Raw genomic sequence first — 20,504 nt, 5'->3', positions numbered from 1 at the left:
GGAGCTGCAGCTGCCCGCCACAGCCACAGCAACGCCAGATCTGTGAACTGTGCTTCAGCATGTGCCAACGCCAGATCCTTAACTCACTGAGCACCAGGCGTTGAACCTGCATCCTCATGGACACTATGTGGGGCTCTTAATCTGATGAGCCACAACAGGAACTCTGGAAATCCTACACATTTTAGATAAGTATTTTGCTCTTTGGCAAAAGCCATACCTGTGAGACTGCAGATTTGTTCGATAATCTTGATATCACCTGAAAGAACAAACAAACAGAAGTTGTAACAATCATTTACACCCTCGCAGGTGGTTTGGGACAGGGTGAGAGGTAGGAGGCAGGGAAAGAGAAGACAGTTCAGAGGGTGTATGTGTGTGTGGGGGGGCTAGCCCACCTGTGTAAGCCAGGGAAGAGTAAATACCTCCTGAAGGATGCTGGGAATGTCTCCCACAGCCCACCTCCAGAAGCTCTATTGACCAGTGAGTGTGATTTAAAAAAGGGAGCAGCAAATTGACTGTTGTAACTCATTGGTTACATTTTCCATCTTGATGCTTTATTTGCTCTCCTTTTGTTTTCCATCTCCCTTACTGTTCTTTCTTGCCCTTTTGCTAAATTATCTTATCTTCCACAATGCTTCTCTCTGGCTCTGTGAAAACAGAAATCCATGGATTCTTTGCTTATTTAATTTCATTCCTTTCTCTTTCTCCATCTCTTCTTCCTTGAATATGGTTGGGGGTAATGAATCCTTCCTGTCCCATTATACTTGCTATGGTGTTCCCTGTGGACAAGGATTAAGTTCACTGGGGGTCCTAAATTTAATTGATTTTAAGATCCATTTGATTGTAAAAAAGAAAAAAAATTGCTATCAATCAAACTGTGACACGCCATCCATGATAAGCCAGATCTCAATTTAAGAGGGGTTAAAATGTGAAAAACAAATATGGAACTTAGGCTTCCATCTCAAAACACATCTTGTATAAAATCAAGCTATGGTGCTGCAGAGGAATACATTAAAAACATGCACCTTCCGTGACATACAAAGAAGCTCTGGAAATTATGCCATATCCTGGAAATATGTTTCAGGTCTCATACACATTGTTTTCTGCTCAAATATACTTCTTTCAATTTAAAGTGGTAATAGATGCAATAAATTAACATAATTTTATTCACATAAAAAAAATCTCACATTTGAAAATGATCTGCATAGTAAGTGAGACATATTTGGTAATTCTGTCACCCCCTCACTGTTTTTTCTCTTCTAGATGATTAGGGAAATAGATCTGTTATTATTTATACAAATGCCAGCATCATTATTGCTGTGCAAATATATGTTTCATCAATGTTTAATTTTATCAAAGCAGTCAACCCATTCTACATCTGTTTAGTTGCCTAAATATGCATTCATCAGAAGCATTGTAGACATAAGTTTTGTAATAATTCCCTAAATGGTGACAAATAAAACAGCTGAATAATTAAAAATGTGAAAAATAAAACAAAATTATAGTGCTGATGCTACTGTGGTAGACATAAAAATGTGTTTTTTAAAAAGCCTTTAGTTACAGCTTGGAGGAGAGAAAGAACACCCCCAGTGGGGCTCAGGAAGCCTGAATATCTTCAGGTCAGAGATAATCGCTAAGGAACAAGAGAGAGGCACTGGCCTTAGCATCTCCTGACTTGGGTGTGACTCCCAACCCCTATGATTTACTCTCAGTATGAGCTCCATCAAGTTGGTGAATCGCAAGACTTTTTCTATGACAGTGCGTCTCAAACTTATATGAGCACACAAATCACCAAGGGGCCCATTAAAATGCAGGTTCTGATGCAGGAGGTCTGGGTGGGGCCTGAGATTCTGCATTTCCAATGAGCTCCCAGGTAATATTGATGTTGCTGTTGCACTTTGAGTAGTGAGGTCTTCTAACCAATGCCACTGCCATTATCCTATCAACTATTACCTCCTGAAGTATTCATTGTGATAAGCACCCTGGCAAATGCTCTCCAGCCATTACGTCCACGAATTTACATTGCAAATTGTAAGTGTACATCATAGAACCACCATTACTGTGATGGGCTCTCCAAATAAATCATTTCATTCACATATGGTATTAATTACACATTTAAAAAAAGAGTACTATGATACATTCATTCTGATGAATAATACTTCATGCTAATCCAGATACTGCCAAGTGTAGAGAATATCAGTTTCATGGAAACACAGTATTTTTCTTTTTTTAATTTGGCTGAACCCACAGCATGTAGAATTTCCTGGACAAGGGATCAAACCCAAACCACGGCAGTGACCCAAGCTGCTGCAGTGACAATGCCAGATCCTCAACCTGCTGAGCCACCAGGGATCTTCTGGAAACCCTGTATTTTAAAGCTAGAAATGACCTTGAAAAGTCTCTGCTACAATGAGCTGTACACCTGGCACATAATAGAACACTTTGAGAAGTGTTTCTTAAAAAGTCAGATTGCAAAGTACCAACTCAAAGAGTTCTTTCAGCTGGTAGTGTGTATGGAGCCCTGGTCTCCGGGTCCAGTTTGAAACCCCTGATTCAGTACAACTCTCTGACTAGAGACGTGGAAAACTGTAGCCCCAGAAGATAAGATGACTTGCCTGATTATGCAACAAGTTAATTGCAGAACTTCCACCAGAGCTGTGCCTTCTGACTCTCCGTGTTCCTCATGCAGAATCAAGTTTTTTCAGGTACCTCCTTCAACATACTACTCTTTCTTGGTCTGAAAGATGAAATGCCTGATCTACTGTAGAATTTAATCTGCTTTGATGGTTGTTATAAAGCAGACCCAAAACACTCATCATGCTAAGTTACCCAAGCACTTTGTTATGGAAAGATCTGAGTCATAGATCTTGCAGGAAATTGGATGAATTCTAGGCATTCTTTTCCAAGTGGGAAAACTAATACATGGATAAAACTTTGGATGGAAAATGTTTATTGATACCATTTTCTTATTCTAGCAACTAGAAGACTCAAAGGCTTTGAAAGTTTTGAGAAAGGTAGCCATCCAATTTTGAGTCTCTCTCCTATGGAGTTTTTATATCTTTTAGACAGTAAGAAGAATTGTTGGTGATCTCTAGTGAGGATAATGAAAAAAAAAAAAAAAAGGCTGAAGTTATAGAGGTTGGGAAGATAAAAAAGAAAGTCTGTCAGACACAAGAGAAGGAAATTATGTCATTGCAGTAACATCTTGAGAGAGATAAGAAGGTTGAAGTTCAGCCCATTTATACCTTGGGAATGTACCCTTCAGCCTATCAGGATGGACGAAGTCAAGTATGGGCAGAAAGGCTGAGGGCATGGCTTGGCACAAGGTTATGGACAGAGATGAGGCTTCATAACCTTGAAGATGGGGAGACATTCTCAGCTTTGGTGCATTGTTTTTAAATGTTTCTGCCCAGCTTTTCTCCTTCTTTCTCCTCATCCTAAACACCTAAATTACCCTATCACTCTGTAAGTCCAGGGGGAACTTACAATTAAAATTAAGTTAGAAAAATACTGCCCACTGGCATCAAGGACCAGAAGAGGAAAATGGTGTCTTAGTCCTCATATAATTTGCTACCCAAAAAGCAAAACAAATTCACAATTTTTAAAAACGGTGTAAAGAAGGTCCCAAGGTCTACTGTTGAGCTTGAACTGCAAATGAAAATCAAACATATTAAAATTAATGGTATTTTAGATGTGAAAAATGCCATTGCATTCTTTAATACCATCTGTTTTATTGAATGAAGACCCTTCTATAAGAGCTGTCATAGGCTTATATTTGATCTTGACCTTTCAACTCATTTTTTCCTTAAGTTCTCAAATTTCTCAATAGTAAATTTTCCTGCTCTTAGGATTTTCATGAATTCTTTTAGTTGGCAAGGGAGTTCTTTTATTATTTTTTTCCATCTATTTCTCCTACCCATTAAAACCCCTTTGAGTTCTGACAAGTGATGCTGGGACATTAAGGTTTATGGCACCACCTTTTATGGGAGGCTAATGGGCCATGGCTAGAAGAAACATGAGTGGTTTCTCAGTAGTGATGGAGCATTACTATTAACCTCTCCTTACTCTCAAGCTCTTTTTCAGAGGGTGAACCACTAAGAAATTGACTATTATGAATCAGAAAGGAAGTAAAGGAGAGTGGAATCCACCACACACCCAGGACTCCTCACCATAATCCAAGAGGCCAGTGGCCCAAGGAAGGTAGGACATCTATTTCCATTGTCTACTTGGTCCTCAGGTCATATTTATAAGCCCAGGTGTGAGTTTGCAAATGTCCTCTCAAATGTGGAATCTCATGAGATACGAAAGTGTCCTGGTGAGAATGTCATCTGCAACTGATAGTTCAACTGGGAAAGTGAGATGTTAATTTCAAGGCTTTTCTCTCCAGTGCATTCTGTTTTGCTAACAATGCCATATTGATTAAGTGACAGTGCAGATTGAAGGAACATGTGCTTCTGTTCAGAAAAACGGGTCATCACAAATTACCTTGTTCCCTGGAAAGCAAAGTTACCAATATTGGTGGCTGTTTGTGATTAAAGAAGATACAAATGAGGATACTCACAAATAACCCCGTAATTCACATAGTGAAAATGTCCGATCTTACAAAATCAATAAATAATTGTCAAACCAATAGGTCTCATTTTCTTATTTGCTTCTTTCTCTTGTAGACTTGAGTAGAGGGGCCAAAAGCAGTGAATGACACCAGTGGCAGGTGGTGGATGGGTAGAGGAATCAGAAACCTCTGGAGAAGGCTTTGAACATGGAGTATTCATCTTCAACTACACACGTCTGAGGTCACCACCCTCTAATCTGAAGAAGAGGTTTTTTGAGACTGGTGTGAACCCAATGCGGGTAAAGCAGTTTCTGTTATGTTTCCTTTGCTTGTTGTATAACTGAGAACTAAAAATGGGATTTTAATGAAAAAACTAATGATTCTGACATTTCCCAATTTCACCCTGAGCCTTGAGGTCAAAATAGATTATTAAGACTTGGAGGAGAATGCTCTTCTTCTCCTGGGTAATTGCTATTGCTTCTGTGGCGGGAAGCACAAGTCAAGTAATCGAGTCTTGAATTTAATGCTTCCTGATGGCTAGAGCTAGAAAAATCATCTCCCGAGCCTACAGTGTAGGAAGCGCTAGGAAAACTCTTCATTGAGGTATATTATGATGAAAGGTCTATGTGCAGAGAAGGGAACCCATTTAGGAGGTAGACTAGCATTATGGTTGAAAGCTGGAATTGCCCCACTCTTGTCATTCCTTAGCAATGCAAACTTGGGGAGCATATTAACTGTAATAGGATAGGTAATGCTGAGGCAACAAATATTGCACTGCATTTCAGTGGCTTTCTACAAGCCACTCACTCTTCCTCTCAAAAGTGATGACAATGATTAAAGTTGTTTTGAGGATTAAATGAGATAGATGTGTAAACCAAACAAATCTTAGAGACCCAGTTGGCCACATCTGATGTAGTGTCATATACAGAGAAATATAGTACAGCAATCAAAAGTAATTTTAATCTTTTTGAGTACATCTTTCAAGAACCCTAAGGCATACAGGGATGAACTACCTTAAGACCTTTGTCAAATGACACCTCCTATTCTCTTCCATTAGTAACAACAATAGTTCCTCTCCAAATCCTCTCCCAACCCTCTCCCTGGGTCCCTTCTATCCCCTCCTGCTTCCCTCTGGCCATCGTGTCCAAATTCCTGCCAGAGGTGGCCACTAGGTGGTGCTATGCCTTCCTCGCTTGTCTCCAGGGAGAAAAAGTATTTGGAACCTGCTGGGAAGTGTCTCTCACAACTTCAACTTAATGACCCACGAGGAATTCTCACATAAATTTATGGTGAAAAAGGTCCTCGAAATGTTGCATTTGGTAAGTATTTGGTTCAGTGTGTAGCATAGAGAATGATTCGTGTTAATAAGTGGAAATTATTATTATTAATACATTGGTTATGAAGAAACATTCTCTTTGAATTACTGAGGAGTAGGGTATTATTAGCCAGGTCACGCATAGTTAAATATTCACACAGATGGGTTTGTCCAACTTAAAACCTATATATATAACACACACATAGGATTTCTTTCTTTCTTTCCTCTTTTTTTTTTGTCTTTTTAGGGCTGCACCTGCAGCATATGGAGGTGTCCGGGCTAGGGGTCAAATTGAAGGTGCAGCTGCCGGCCTACACCACAGCCACAGCAACACCAGATCCTTAACCCACTGAGTGAGGCCAGGGATCGAACCTGCGTCCTCATGGATATAGTCAGATTTGTTTCCACTGAGCCACGATGGGAACTTCCCTTTCATTTTTTCTTTCTTTCTGCTGCATCTGTGGCATATGGAAGTTCCTGGGCCAGAGATCAACCTATGCCACAGCTGCAGCAACCCCGATCCTTAATCCACTGTGTCACAGTGGGAACTCCCTAGAATTTCTTAATAAGGAGGCTATTAAACTTCTTAGAAGCAAATTTCCCCCAAACTGTTCTAGCAAATACCTGTCATCCCATGCCACAAAAACAGATTTTTCTTTGCCCAGCACTGGGTAGAATATTATATATATAGTAATAGTTTGGTCTTTTATTCATTTCCCTCTCAACCCCTTTATCTGCTTCGCTTAAGTAAAATGTAACACTTTCAGATTGTTCACAGGGATGTATACAGTCAATAAGACACTGACAATAGATACAAATTAACTTAAGCACATTTTTAACTTCCTATCTTTGAATTAAAGTATATGAATTATAAGGCTTTGGAAAAAAAAGAAAACCCAAAGGTATCCCTTAATACTTATTTTAAAACTTGGACATGTGGGATGATTTTGAGGGAGAGCGTTATTTACTAACACATAGTTCATATTATCCTAGAAAGAAAACAAATGGAAACACACTATTGTGTAAAGAAAATGGACTAGAATTCTCTCAGCAATGACATACACCTTTAAAGATTTCAGGCTTAAGGAGCTATGTACCATATTAATGATTTGGGAGTTTAGCAGGATATTCAGTGCTAAAAGAATTTACACAGTTTAAACTTAGTATGTGGAGCTGAGATCCCAGGCCCCCAGTGACCTGCTTCTGATTAGGGTACAATGGCTCCTGGTTAGGCTGTAAAACCAGCTACTATATAATTGTAAGGAAACACAATAGCTGGTTTCATCAGTGTTTCAGGATACACGCTGAGTATTCTGATTTCAAACCAGGTCGGTGAACAAAGATGCTCGATTTGGTGTAGAAGTTTTCACATCGCAACTCCCTATGGCACTTTTAAAGTTAATCCGCAATGCCTGATTTGCTGCCTAGGAAGCCCACTGTCAATTATACACTGTAATAGAAAAGTTGAACAGCCCTATCTATTGAAGACAGGGTTGGAGCCAGCAAACTGAAATGAGCAACTTTGCGTATTTGAACCTTAGTGCCTAGGTTAAGCTCAACTACAAAAAAACATGAAGAAACTTATATAGGACACAATACATGAAGAAACTTATACAGGACCACAATAGTGGGGTCAAGGCAGCTTTGATGGAAGAGGAGGAGGAGGGGAAGAGAAAGAGGTAGCAGGGGAGATGGAGAGGAGGAGAAGGGAGAGGAAGAGGGGTAGGGGGAAAAGGAGGAGGAGGACCAAATGCATACATTTTTTGCAGAAATTTTTTAATTAAAGAAATCTTAGAAAAGTAAGCAAGATGCATATTGTTCATCACAGCAGTCACACTTGTACTAAAGATTCAACAATTTCTAGGTGAGGGAGAATCTCACTGTTAGTAGATATGAGGTCAAGCTTCTTAAGTTAAGGTTTTGTTGAACCCAAAGGTGGAGTACCATAAGGAAAGTATTATGGGCTAATTAAATATTAACTAGAAACAAGTCTTTGTGAGAATTCACATGGGCTTCCAAGCCACTGATATTTAGAGAAATGTGTCTGCTTTGGCAACTCTGAAATTCCCAGATCAAAAACTGTCATTGAGAAAATACGCCTGATCTATTTTGTTTACTTCTCTGGGTCGCTTTCCTAATGACATTCTCACTCAAAGCATGCTTCCTGCAGAGGAAATCATTCTCTAGTTACTCATACAGTCATGTATATTTTCTACATCTTTTCTTTGGTAAATTTATATTTTGAGCCTGAGCTTTCATGGTAGGATAGACTTTCCTTCAAATTTAAAAAGAAACAAAAAACAAAAAACAGTGAATAATTTAGGAGAGAGGTTTGTGTGGAGAGGGGAAGCAAGGACTCCTTTCCTGAAATTTTACTATGTAGGCAAGCTTTTAGAGTTATCACCTGGCAACCTAGTCACAAAGCGGCCATTTCCACTTTGGGGGAAAACCATAGTGATCTTTGTTGAGTAACTCCTCTTCCTAAAAATCTAAACAGTGATTAAGGCCTATCGTGTGTAGAACTTCTTATAGTGAGGTCTTCCTCAATTTACAGAACTATCTCACTCTTTTACGTCATCATTCTTAAGAATGATTTATAAGACATTTCATAAGACATCATTCTTTTATTTATTTATTTTTTTTTGGAGGGGGCCATGCCCGAGGCATTCAGAACTTCCCAGGCCAGGGATGTAACCCACATCACAGCAATGACAATGCCAAATCCTTAACTGCTAGGCCCCCAGGAATTTCAAGACATCATTCTTTTAGTTACACACATGAAATATACATACATAATGCTTATTGGAAGAAACATGTCTCTCCAAGTTCTAAGAAAAGAATTTCCCTGGTCACAAAATAGGCACAAATGAATCCATGAGAAAGATGATGCTTTCATAAATCTTTATACAAATTTGTGCAAACCAATTCTGGCCCTTCATGTTTCCCATCTCCTGGGTCAAGCTGTGCTTTTCAGGTTGTTTATTTGGGGAGTTGCAGGAAATTGGAAATATTGGGTTCTTTGAAGGAATGATTTGGCCTTAGTTGGAAGGTGAGGATGCATCACTTTGAGGCAATAAAGTTGCTTCCAGGAGTTCTTGTTGTGGCACAGTAGAGACAAATCTGACTAGGCACCCTAGGTTTCAGGTTCAATCCCTGCCCTCGCTCAGTGGGTTAAGGATCCGGTGTTGCTGTGAGCTGTAGTGTAGGTTGCAGATGAGGCTTGGATCTGGCGTGGCTGTGGCTATGGCATAGGCTGGTGGCTACAGCTCCAATTAGACCCTTAGCCTGGGAACCTCCATATGCCATGGGTGTGGCCCTAAAAAGACAAAAAGACAAAAAAAAAAAGAAAAGAAAAGAAAAAGATGCTTCCAAAATAAGCCATTTGGAGTCTCACAGAGGAAATCATATTTTCCCCATTAATTTCCATAAGATCTTCAGAAAGTGTAACTTCTACTTGGTATTGGTTCTAAATCATTGTCGTTGACCTTCTCCTCTTCCTCTCACTCCTCCCTTTCTGTTAACACAGAATTTCTAAACGAATATTTACTTTTACTTGGGGAGATACCAGTAAAGCAACTCTGTGATTAATTATTTACGGGAACAGAAGACATATTTTAAGGTATGAAATCCCTCCGATTTATCAATAAATTTGGTAGATACGTATTCTTACAGGCCAGGCTTTCTTAAAATGACGGCACGCTCATATATCCAGCCAGCTGCATTCATTTTCCACGCCTCACATTTTTCCTCGAAATACGAGATGATGTCATGTATACCAATTCTGTCTTTCCTGAAGAACATATTCTCGTGGAAAGGCAAAATAAAAACACTGTGGTAAAATAAAACACACACACATAGAGCAAAAGCAAACTATTTTAATTTGACTGCACAGCTTTCTCAGTGTTTGAAAGATTTCTTAAGTTGGAATTTTTTTTTTCTTGCTTTTTATGATTGCACATGTGGCCTACGGAAATTCCCAAGCTAGGGATTGGATTGGAGCTGCAGCTGCTGGCCTGAGCCATAGCCACAGCCACGTAGGATCCGAGCCATGTCTGTGACCTATACCATAGTTTACAGCAACTCAAGGCCAAGGATTGAACCCTCATCCTCATGGATACTAGTCATGTTCATTATCTCGGAGCTACAATGGAAACTACCTGGAATTTTCAAAAAATGGAAAAATAACACTAGAAGTGCTTGTGGCCCAGATGGGTTGGCCATTCACCAATTGCCCTCATAGACACACAGCTTGATGAGGTTTCCCAGGCTACTTGTATTGAGACTGTGGGCAGTGGCATGTGAGTAGAGATCTAGGCTATTTCTAAGTCTGGAACATGAGTGGTTCAGGAAAGACCTCCAGATTCTCTTAGCTGGTTGTCTGGTGAGGTCCAAAGTCTCCAGTGGAGGACTTTGAGTCCCAAAGGATGCTGAGGCCTCAAGGATCATGGAGACACCAAATATAGGAATCCTGGATCTCTGAGTCACCCCACGAAAAGCTGCCATTGGCATACCACCTGTACACTGTGATATTAATGAGACATACCTCGTAAGGCTTATTCTATGTCCTATATCAGGGCACTGAGATTTGGGGCCGTTTGTTACAGCATTTAGCCTGAACCAACTGATAAGAGTCTCTTCACAATCACCCAAGCCAGAGATGAGGAACAAGAGGCCCACTTAAGGAAAGCAACTTGTGTCTAAACCACATGACCTGTATGCATATGGAGTCTAATACCTACCATTCACTGCTCTTTTTGACAGAGGTCTGTTTTTTTTTTTCTTCCTGAATATATGATGCTAACCTTTTTTTTTTTTTTTTTTTTTTTTTTTGCTTTTTAGAGCTGAACCCGCAGCATATGGAAGTTCTCAGGCTAAGGGTCGAATTGGAGCTGCAGCCACAGCCACAGCAACACCGAGATCCAAGCTGTGTAGGTGACCTACACCACAGCTCGTGTCAACACTGGATCTCTGACACACTGAGCAAGGCTGGGGATCGAACCCATGGATACTAGCTGGGTTTCTAACCCACTGAGCCACCACGGGAACTCCTGTTGCTAACATTTTGTACCATAAGAAAGAAGGGTAACTAATAACCTCAAAAGAAAAATGTAAACTACATAACCTAGAATATAAATACGCTTTGTTAGCACTAGTCAGACATGGGACTATTTATGAATGCTGGCAAAACGCAGTGACACAGATCGGTCACCATATGCTCTGCTTAATCTTCGGGGTGGAAAATATAAGTGGGATTACCACATCACTAAGAGCTTAGCATCTTGCAGATGTTCATCTCAAAATTTTCCTTAATCATTTTCCTCAATGACATGGAAAGCAAATCCTTTAAGTCTCAATTCATTTGACAGAAATGCATCTCCCTGGGTCACTCCACCTGTAGTGAGTTGTCATTCTCATTGCATGCTGGCCTTCCAGTTCCTAATTTCAAGGTACCTTCCCTCCCCACCCCCCAACCTGGCATCTTGTTTGCTTCGTATTTCTGACTGCTTGGCTACTGTTTCCTCTAGTTGAAGCCACCGCTCTTTTGGTGCCACAGATTGCTTGCTGGCTTTAAATGGTAAGCTGAGGATGCCTTGAATCTGGTGAAACCGGAGGCCTCCAGCTCTGCCTGCCGTGCACAGTCTGTGCTGCAGTGTAAGCAGACTGCGTCCACCATATGCCTTCCTCTCTGCTGTCTCCATCCTTTGGGGAAACTTCACAGGAAAAAGCATGCTAAAGATGTTTACCTTGGGATTTTATAATTTGTTTTTAATTTTAATTTAATTTCCACTAACTTAGCTCATTTACAGCAGCTTTAATCAGACTACCAACTGTAGTCCATACTGTAACAGTGGAGTCTGGGTTTGGGATTAGAGGGAACCATGAGTGAGCTTAGTGCAAAGAAATGTTGCACACGCCCAAGGATGATCTATGAAACGTGATCAGACTATCACAACCCAAACAGTGAAGTATTTACTACAGGGAAACAGAGTTATTCTAATAAATTTCAGGAGATCAAGATCTTCAAAAACAACAACAACAACAACAACGAATGGACAAAAAACCAGTAAAATTGCATTTTTATAAAGTCCCAGCATAGCCTTCAGAAAAGCATTTGCAGTTTGATTGAGAAATGTGAACGAAACTCTAAATTTACAATATTGCTTCCTTCACCAATACTTTCAATCCCTCTGCAGAACTGTAGGGATGTGTGTACATCCAGGAAGCACTGAGAATGTGTCTGTTGGCAAACGTGATATATTCACACACCAGAGATTTTATTTATTTCAACTAACAGGAAGGCATCCAACTTCTTCCAGGGATGAAACTGAGCCTGGAAAGAAACTGAAATACCATTTTCTATACGTGAAATGATGACAGAGTGGAGGTTTTGCGAAATTTACCCTTGAACATGTAACAACGGAAGAATAAAGTGCAATCATGTGTAGAGTGGATGGAAAAGCACGTACTTGATGGGAAGAAGTTCTCTCAGAGCTAGTTGGACACCACAGGGATATTTAACAAATGGATGGACTTAGGAACAAATAAAGGCACAAACATGAGGGGAAAGGACAAGTCAAATGGCTGGACTGCAACAGTTCTACACTCTTCCTTGTCTTTTTTTTTTTTTGTCTTTTTGTCTTTTTAGGGCCGCACCCACAGCAGGTTCCCAGGCTAGGGATCGAATCGGATCTATAGCTGCCAGCCTATGCCACAGCCACAGCCATGCCAGATCTGAGCCGTGTCTGTGACCTACACCATACCTCACAGAAATGCGGATCCTTAACCCACTGAGCGAGGCCAGGGATCGAACCGGAGCCTCATGGTTCCTAGTCGGATTCATTTCCACTGCACCATGACGGGAACTCCTTCCTTTTCTTCCTATTAATCAGATGTCTTTCCTAAAATATTGAAGCCCAGTGGGTTTTTGATGAGACATAACAAGTAACAGCATTGAGATTAAGAAGATTAGAGTGAATGTTACCCTGGAAATTCAGTGTAGCTTCTGCTATAAATCAGAATGCCTGAAGGAGAACAGCCCCTTTTAGGAGAATTATGTGCTGATGTGTGGCAGAGGGCTTTAGGACAAATGTCCTAGGCTGGGATTCAGAATACCAGCATTTGACTCAATTTTATACTGTTTGATTCTTTCATTAATCCTATAATCTCAGGCAGTGCGCTACTTGGATGTCCAGTTCCTTCATCCGTAAAGCAGAAACAACATCCAAACTCTCAGGAGTGATGCAAAAGTTGCAAATTAAATTAAATGAGGTAATGTTCACAAATTGCCTTGCTCATAATACATACTTAATAAGCATTAGCATCCTTTCCCTATTTATAGATGCACTATGAACCATTCAGTTGATGAAAGAACTTAATCCTGATGAGATATATTTTGATTTTTTTCATGGAATCTTATTTGAAACACATGCTTTCATGTAGTTGGTGGGAGATTTTATCCAAAAATGAAAGTCCGCTTTGTTCAAAGGGAATATCCTAGCTCATTTAGGTCCGTAAGATAGGAACTTTAGTTTTTTGAGTAAATTTTCTTTACCTTCTCTCTTTAAGCCACTTGTAATCAAAAGAAAAAAACTGAGTTGTATCAGATAGTACACAAAGTCCTTTCTGTTTTAACATTCTATTATTTTACGGATATGGAAACATGTACATATAATAAGGAATGAATTAAATTTCAATAAGCATTCACAAGCACATATTTTGGGCCAACAATTTCATTAGGAAAAGGATTACAAAGATGAATAAAATATAGCTATAGCTCTCAGGAAGTCATATGTATACAAGTGAGTTCTGCACTTACAATTTGGTTGAATTCTTATGATTTTTTTTTTCAAAAAGTCTCTCATGAATTATCAAAAAAGAGTTCTGTGTTTTGTTTTGTTACCTGCAGCACACAACAGCTTGATGTGGGATTTCAGTTCCCAGACCAGGGACTGAAGCTGAGCTACAGTGATAAAAGCACTGAATCCTTACCACTAGACCACCAGGGAACTCCTCTGTGGTTCATTTTTTACTTACACATTGGCTCATTTTCCCATGGAAACATATTTCCTATGACTGCCACATCAGCCTACAATATAGCTAGCATTCAGTGACAATAGTGCTCTTTTGGAGGGAAAGAGAGAGAATTTCTAACTTTATTTTGATAATAAACTAACACTAAGTTTCAATTGAGTTTAAGAGCCAGATATTTGGGGACTGGAATTGTGGTTCTTGATTTCCCTTTCTTCCCTGCTAAGGGACAATGGACCAGGTTTTTTACTTTTCTTATCCTTAACTAGTCTTCTTATCTGGTACATGGACTAACAACCTATCTTTGAGATTATTGTGACAATAAAAAAGTTAATGTTTGTAACATGCTTAGCATACACTTTCGTTCATAGGAACAATGATACCATCAAGGAGCATCAACATCATCACAGAGCCTCTGCCAGGAAGGCTGAGCTTTGTTACCCCAATCTAAGAACTCTGAAGAGGGCAAGGTCTGTTCTTCAAGGACTTAAACAGCCATAGAGACTGCCATGTGGAATGGAGGATATGGGTACCTCCAGGTTGGTCAGGGTTGAGAATTCCTGACGGATGGAGTCGAGGTAATTTTCCATTCTCAAACAATGCACATAAGTTGAGCTCTGCCTCTTGGTATGTATGTGTGTACATATGCAAATCTGACACCTTTTATTTCAGGCTGAACATCTGCTGTTCCCTGCAGGATGGAAGTTACCAGGGGGGTAGGGAAAGAAAGACCTTTTTTGTCTTGTTTCTGGGATGGCAGGTGGCCTTTTCATCCTCTGACTTTGCTAACCCAGTTACCTCCCCCACCACTAAGGAGTTTAAAAATCTAACTGCTCACTGTTCAACTTGCAAACACAAGCTGAAATCCCCAGATGTCATCGAAATGTGGCTGAGCTCTTTGCAGGGTATGCCTCATGCTATTTGACTGACAGAAGGCTACACAGGAGAGAATCCAGAGGAGATGAAACATGAGCTCATTCAGAGCTGTTGAAAGCTTTTTTGTGTTCCTTATTTTATGTGCTTTTATCTTTAATATATTTTTAGATGGAATCTGGTTTCTAAGAAAATGTTGCTGAGATATGATTATACAACCTACAGTGATGGGATTACTCACAGTTCACACACAATCACTGGCTTTGCTTCAATTTGTCCAACTACCTCTGACCAACCCCTTCCCCCTTTCTCAATCTTGTCTCTTAACTCCTCAGCCTACTGGGTTGTTGTGGCAACCACAGTGGTTTATACTACACTGTGATCTTTCCCCATCCTTGATCCTTCCCCTGCCACACAAATTGATAAAACCTAAGTGGACGCTTGAGTTAAGCTGAACCACTCTGCCTTTCCATAGGAATCTAGAATCAGCCAAAAGACTAGCTTAATCTGATGCCCTCTTGAATTGAGGAGCTGCTGTCACTATTTCCTGCCCTTTAGATGAGGAGAAACAGTCTACTGAAGGAGAGAAAGATTGAGAAAACATGAAAAGGAAGAAATGGAGAGAACGCAGAATAAGAAATGGAGCTGGAAAGCCTGCTTACAAGAATGCCAGAGATCCAGGTGTGCATGTGCATATGGTTGTAATTGTGTATTTTATTTGATCCCCTGGAATCCCTATAATAAATTTCCTCTGCCTTTAATGCTCTACTTGAGTTGGATTTCAATTGCCTATGGTAAATGTTCTCATTTTGAATTGTCCCGCACACTTACCAGGCTTCTCAGACTGGCCCTTTTGCCCATGCCCCCACAATAGCTCTGTCCTAAAACAAGTTTTTTAAGAGAATATTTAGATTTTAATCTTTTAAAAAATTTTTGAAGTATTTTTTAACCAGTCTGTAGTTTGAGAAAGAATGAGGGTATCTTTTCTCTTTCACTTAACAGCTTTTGGAAGTATAAAGCCTTCATCTCTCTGAGGCTGGGGATCAAGCAGAGAAATGAAACTTCAGGGATGGAGGAGAGTGCAAACTTAGAGACCAGTGGAATCTAGTCCTCCCTAAGATCTTCTTTAAGAAGATTTTTCCCTTCTATAAGGAGGGAAAAATAGGGGGCAAGACTGATAATAGTGGTGTGAATGAAGCAGTAAGTATAGCAAACACTAAGAAGAGGAGAGGATGCTAAGGGTCATTGTACTGCAGTCAGAGCAAGTAAGATGGGTCCACACACACAAGTAATAGCAATCTCCATTTACTCAGTGCCATGATCATGAACCCAATACTAGGCTCTGAGGATACTAACTGAAACGTGCTCTCTTCTTTGAAAGTATTATGAACAACTGAATCCATTGGAAAATACATAATGAGCATTTCAGAACATAAAAATATATACTGTATGCTAGCACAGGGAACTCTATTCAATATTATGTAATAACCTATAGTGGAAAAGAATCCAAAAAAGAATAGCTTTATATATATGAACATATACATATATAACTCAATCACTTGGCTGTATACCTGAAACTAATACCACATTGTAAATCAACTACACTGCAATTAAAAAAATAAATAAATAAATAAATAAATAAATAAATAAATAAATAAAGGGAAAAAGTTACCTGCAGAAAAAAAAAACATATATATACGGAATGCAAATAAAATTTCCAGGCCATTACTTACTGAGCTTTTCCCAGCATATCTGACACTGTCTTAAGCACCATAAAAGCCTATGGTAGGTAAAACATTTTACCACAAGCTATTTCAAGGAAGGAGTTTTTCTTCCAAAGGGATAGTATTTTAAAATACACAACAGACAAAGCACTTGTTGAGCCTGGGATGACAAGGAAAGCTGACATGGTAAAATGCCATGTGAATCCTTCAATATGCAATTTTCTAAGAACAATTATCTCAGAAAGGTGCAGAATTAATTATGTTCTCTTATTACACAAGACTGTGCTAGCAGAGGCACACCTACACACAGGCTACTCTTGAAGAGCTAAGTATCTGGGCTGTCAGATATGATTTTTAAAATTATTACTATTCAGTAAATCATTTTCAAGAAAATTGCTTCCAAGCAGCCCAATCTTATTTCAGACTGAAATGGAAACTAAATTTAAACCAAGTCCCTCCTTTGGAAATAACTCTCTTTTCAGTAATAATCTGGAAATAAATTGTAATTGGAAGCAAGAGATGTTGGCAAATCACAGATGTTTCTTAAAAGATCCATTCAGGCTTGTTTTTATCTAAGGGAAGAAGCAAGGAGTTGAATCTCATGGATACAGTACAGCTCAATTACAGAAGAAATTGTTTAATGCCAAGAGGTCCAAGTGGGCATAACTCAATAGTGTGTGGGAATTTTCAGTGACATTTGCATTTGAGATGGGGCTGCCTTCTGAAAATATAAAACTGGAACTAAAGATTCACCTTTGTACATTAAAGACACAGGGTCCATACCCAAATAGAATTATAAATTCATATTCAGACACCACTGAGGTTAATACTAATTAAGAAATATAAGAAATGCTTGACCATCGTATATATTACAGACCTTATACCTCAGAGTTTACCACTAAAGGCAACAGAATTATGTATTACATTCTGATGAAGTATTTTATAATCATAGATTAGCTGCTTTACTAGACCCTGGAGTTTTATACAGGTAAATTCATTTCATCCAAAAAGTCTGTTACCTCATGCTCTGAGCAATAAAAGTGAGGTGAATAACAGTTCAGAATGGTTTGATGTTTAACAGTATTGATTCTCTATTTTCTGGGGGTATTAGTATTGTAATGGTTCATCTGTTTCTACAGAAAATGTATGTGTTAGCTTAGATTTGAAAGCAGATCCTTTTTTTTTCCCCATCTTAACACAACCTACTATACCAAACCACCTGGAAAAATTTCCTTACCTGTAATGCAAGAGTTTTTATTCTTATTATTATTCAGCTTAAATTCCTCCTATGGCTTTTGAAAACCTCTTGTCCTAAACTTAGGGGAAGTGAAAAATGGCTGTTTTGCAATTTAGCTGTTCTTTTAATTTGTTCTTTCAAATTCTACTACTGACACTCTCTTGGCTTTGTTACTTCTAAAATATATAATTCCAAATTCCTATAACTTTTGATTTTAGACTCCATTTACTGGTTATATAGGCTTCTCTCCTCAGGACTTTATTCATTTTCTTAAAATTTCACATAGGTTCCAGGTCCCAAAGTAAACATTTTGACATTCTACTCATCAAGTATCAAATATATATTAAATGTTGATTCTGAACTATGGTCTTATTTAGGCATTGAGGGTATATAAAGTACAACGCAAAGCCATAAAAAATAGACTAGAGTAGGAGAAACTGATCATGAACAAGAAAATATACATATTAAAAGAACTTCAGATCATGTTAAAAGCTAGAAGATAAACAAGGTGATATAACATATTAATATAACTTAGAGAGGAAAAATCCAGGGCATGTAATCAGGTAAGGCCAGAGGAGTAGCATTGCAGAAAGAAAAAAAATGGCAATGCAAAGGCCCTGAGGCATGAAAGGTAGGCAGGAACCTGGCACATGTAATGAAGGAATATAATGCTGAACACAAGGTGGAATCAGGTAAGTTTGAGAGACAGGTAAGAGCTAGAATGAATAGAATCTTGAAAGTTATGGTAAGAAGTCTGGATTTTATTAAGAGCTCATGGGGATCCACTGAAATACTTTAAGCAACAGAATGACATGATCCGATTTACACTTTGAAAATGTTGCTCCTGTAGACTTGAGGGAAGAGGGTGGTTAAGGAATAAGAACAAAGTCAAGGATGGGCCCGGGCAGTCTACACAGAGGATGCTTTCATATTACATAAGTCCATTCTTCAACACTGAGAGAGGTAGCTGTTTCACCTAATTAATAGAAACAAGGAGTTACCACCTGTGGCTCAGTGGAAATGAACGTGACTACTATCCATGATGATGTGGGTTCAATCCCTGGCCCCACTGAGGGGGTTAAAGGATTTAGTGCTGCTATGAGCTGTGGTGTAGGTCACAGATGCAGCTCAGATCTGGCATTGCTGTGGCTGTGATGTAGGCCAGAAGTTATAGCTCTGATTTGACCCCTAGCCTGGGAACTTCCATATCCACAGGTGCAGTCCTAAAAGGAAGGATGGAAGGAAGGAAGGAAGGAAGGAAGGAAGGAAGGAAGGAAGGCAGAAAGAAGGCAAGAAAGAGACAAGCACTGAAAATCAAACAAAATGAAGAGATAAGGGAATATGTTCTAAATGAATGAATAAACTAAAACCCCAGAAAAACCCTACTGATAAAGAGTTCAAAGAAATGGTCATTAGGATGCCCACCAAACTCAAGAAAAGAATGAGAAGTTCAGTAAGAACTTCAACAAAGACTTAGAAAATATAAGAACAAATCAGAGCTGAAGAATACAATAACTGAGATTAAAATACACTAGAAAAAATCAGTAGAAGATTAGACTATACAGAATAACAGGTAACCAATCTAGAAGAAAGAATAGTGGGAATCACTCAATCAGGGCAGAAAAAGAAAGTATTAAAAAAAGAAGAGCGGACAAAAAAGGAGAAAAAAGAGAGATAATGGCTGAAAACTTCCCTAACCTGTAGAAAGAAACAGATATCCAAGTCTAGAAAGCACAGAAAGTCTCAAACCAGATGAACTCAAAGAGATCAACAGAAAGACACATTATAATTAAAATGACAAAAGGATTTCCTCCTGTGGTGCAGTGGGTTAAGGATCCAGCATTGTCTTTAAGGAGGTACAGACTGAATCTCCAGCCCAGATCAGTGAGTTAAAGGATCTGGTGTTGCTACAGCTGTAGCATAGGTCCTCAGCCCAGGAACTTCCATATGCCATAGGTGTTGCTGGAAAAAGAAAAAAGAAAATTAAAGTGGCAGAAGTTAAAGATAAAGAGAAAATCTTTTATCCATCAAGAGAAAACATAAAAAAAGGGACTCCCCATAAGACTCTCAGCTGATTTTTCATCAGAAACTTTACAGACCCAGAAGAGAGCAGCAAGATATATTTAAATTTCTCAAAGGAAAAACTTAAAACCTAGCATACTCTATCAGGTAATGTTTTCATTAAAAATTGAAGAAACAGTTTCACAGACAAGCAAAAACTAGAGGAGATCATCACTTTTAAACTGGTCTTATAAGAAATATTATAGGGTCTTCTTTAAGTAGAAAAGAAATACTAAAATTAGAAATAAGAACATCTCACTAGTAAAGGCAGTGGATCAGCCACTTAAAAAGCTAATATAAAAGTTAAAAACAAAATTAGTACAATCGACAATTACCACAATAAATAGTTAAGGGAAACAAAAAATAAAACTTGGTAGAGAGGAATAAAAAAGTAGTGCTTTTAAAATACCTTTGAACTTAAGTGATTATCAGTTCCAAATGCATGGTTCATATACAGGTCAATATACATATGACAGTAATCACAGTAATCACAAACCAAAAAACCTGCAATAGATACATAAAAAATAAGAAGAATGGAATCCAAATACAACACTAAAAAATCTATCAAACCACAAGGGAAGAAAGTAAGAGAAGAAAGGAACAGAGAATAATTATAAAAACAAGCATAAAACAATGAACTAAATGGAAGTAAGTATATACTTAACAAAAATTACTATGAATTAAATTACTTTAATTACATAGATTAGCTGAATGGAT

At 38.8% G+C, this 20,504-nt stretch overlaps 1 protein-coding gene across 1 annotated transcript in view; it reads right to left on the bottom strand.

Moving 5' to 3' along the window:
- KCNH8 (potassium voltage-gated channel subfamily H member 8) overlaps window positions 1-20,504 on the bottom strand; it is a 429,124-nt gene that overhangs the window by 47,337 nt on the left and 361,283 nt on the right. Inside the window, exon 12 of the mRNA XM_021071363.1 lies at window positions 218-256. Within this exon, the coding sequence (XP_020927022.1) occupies window positions 218-256 (39 nt within the window). The remainder of the gene's footprint in view (window positions 1-217; window positions 257-20,504) is intronic.

This window comes from Sus scrofa, chromosome 13 (genome assembly GCF_000003025.6).
Source record: "Sus scrofa isolate TJ Tabasco breed Duroc chromosome 13, Sscrofa11.1, whole genome shotgun sequence".
In the NCBI taxonomy this organism is placed as follows: domain Eukaryota; kingdom Metazoa; phylum Chordata; class Mammalia; order Artiodactyla; family Suidae; genus Sus; species Sus scrofa.
This window is presented reverse-complemented; position numbering and strand designations above follow the sequence as displayed.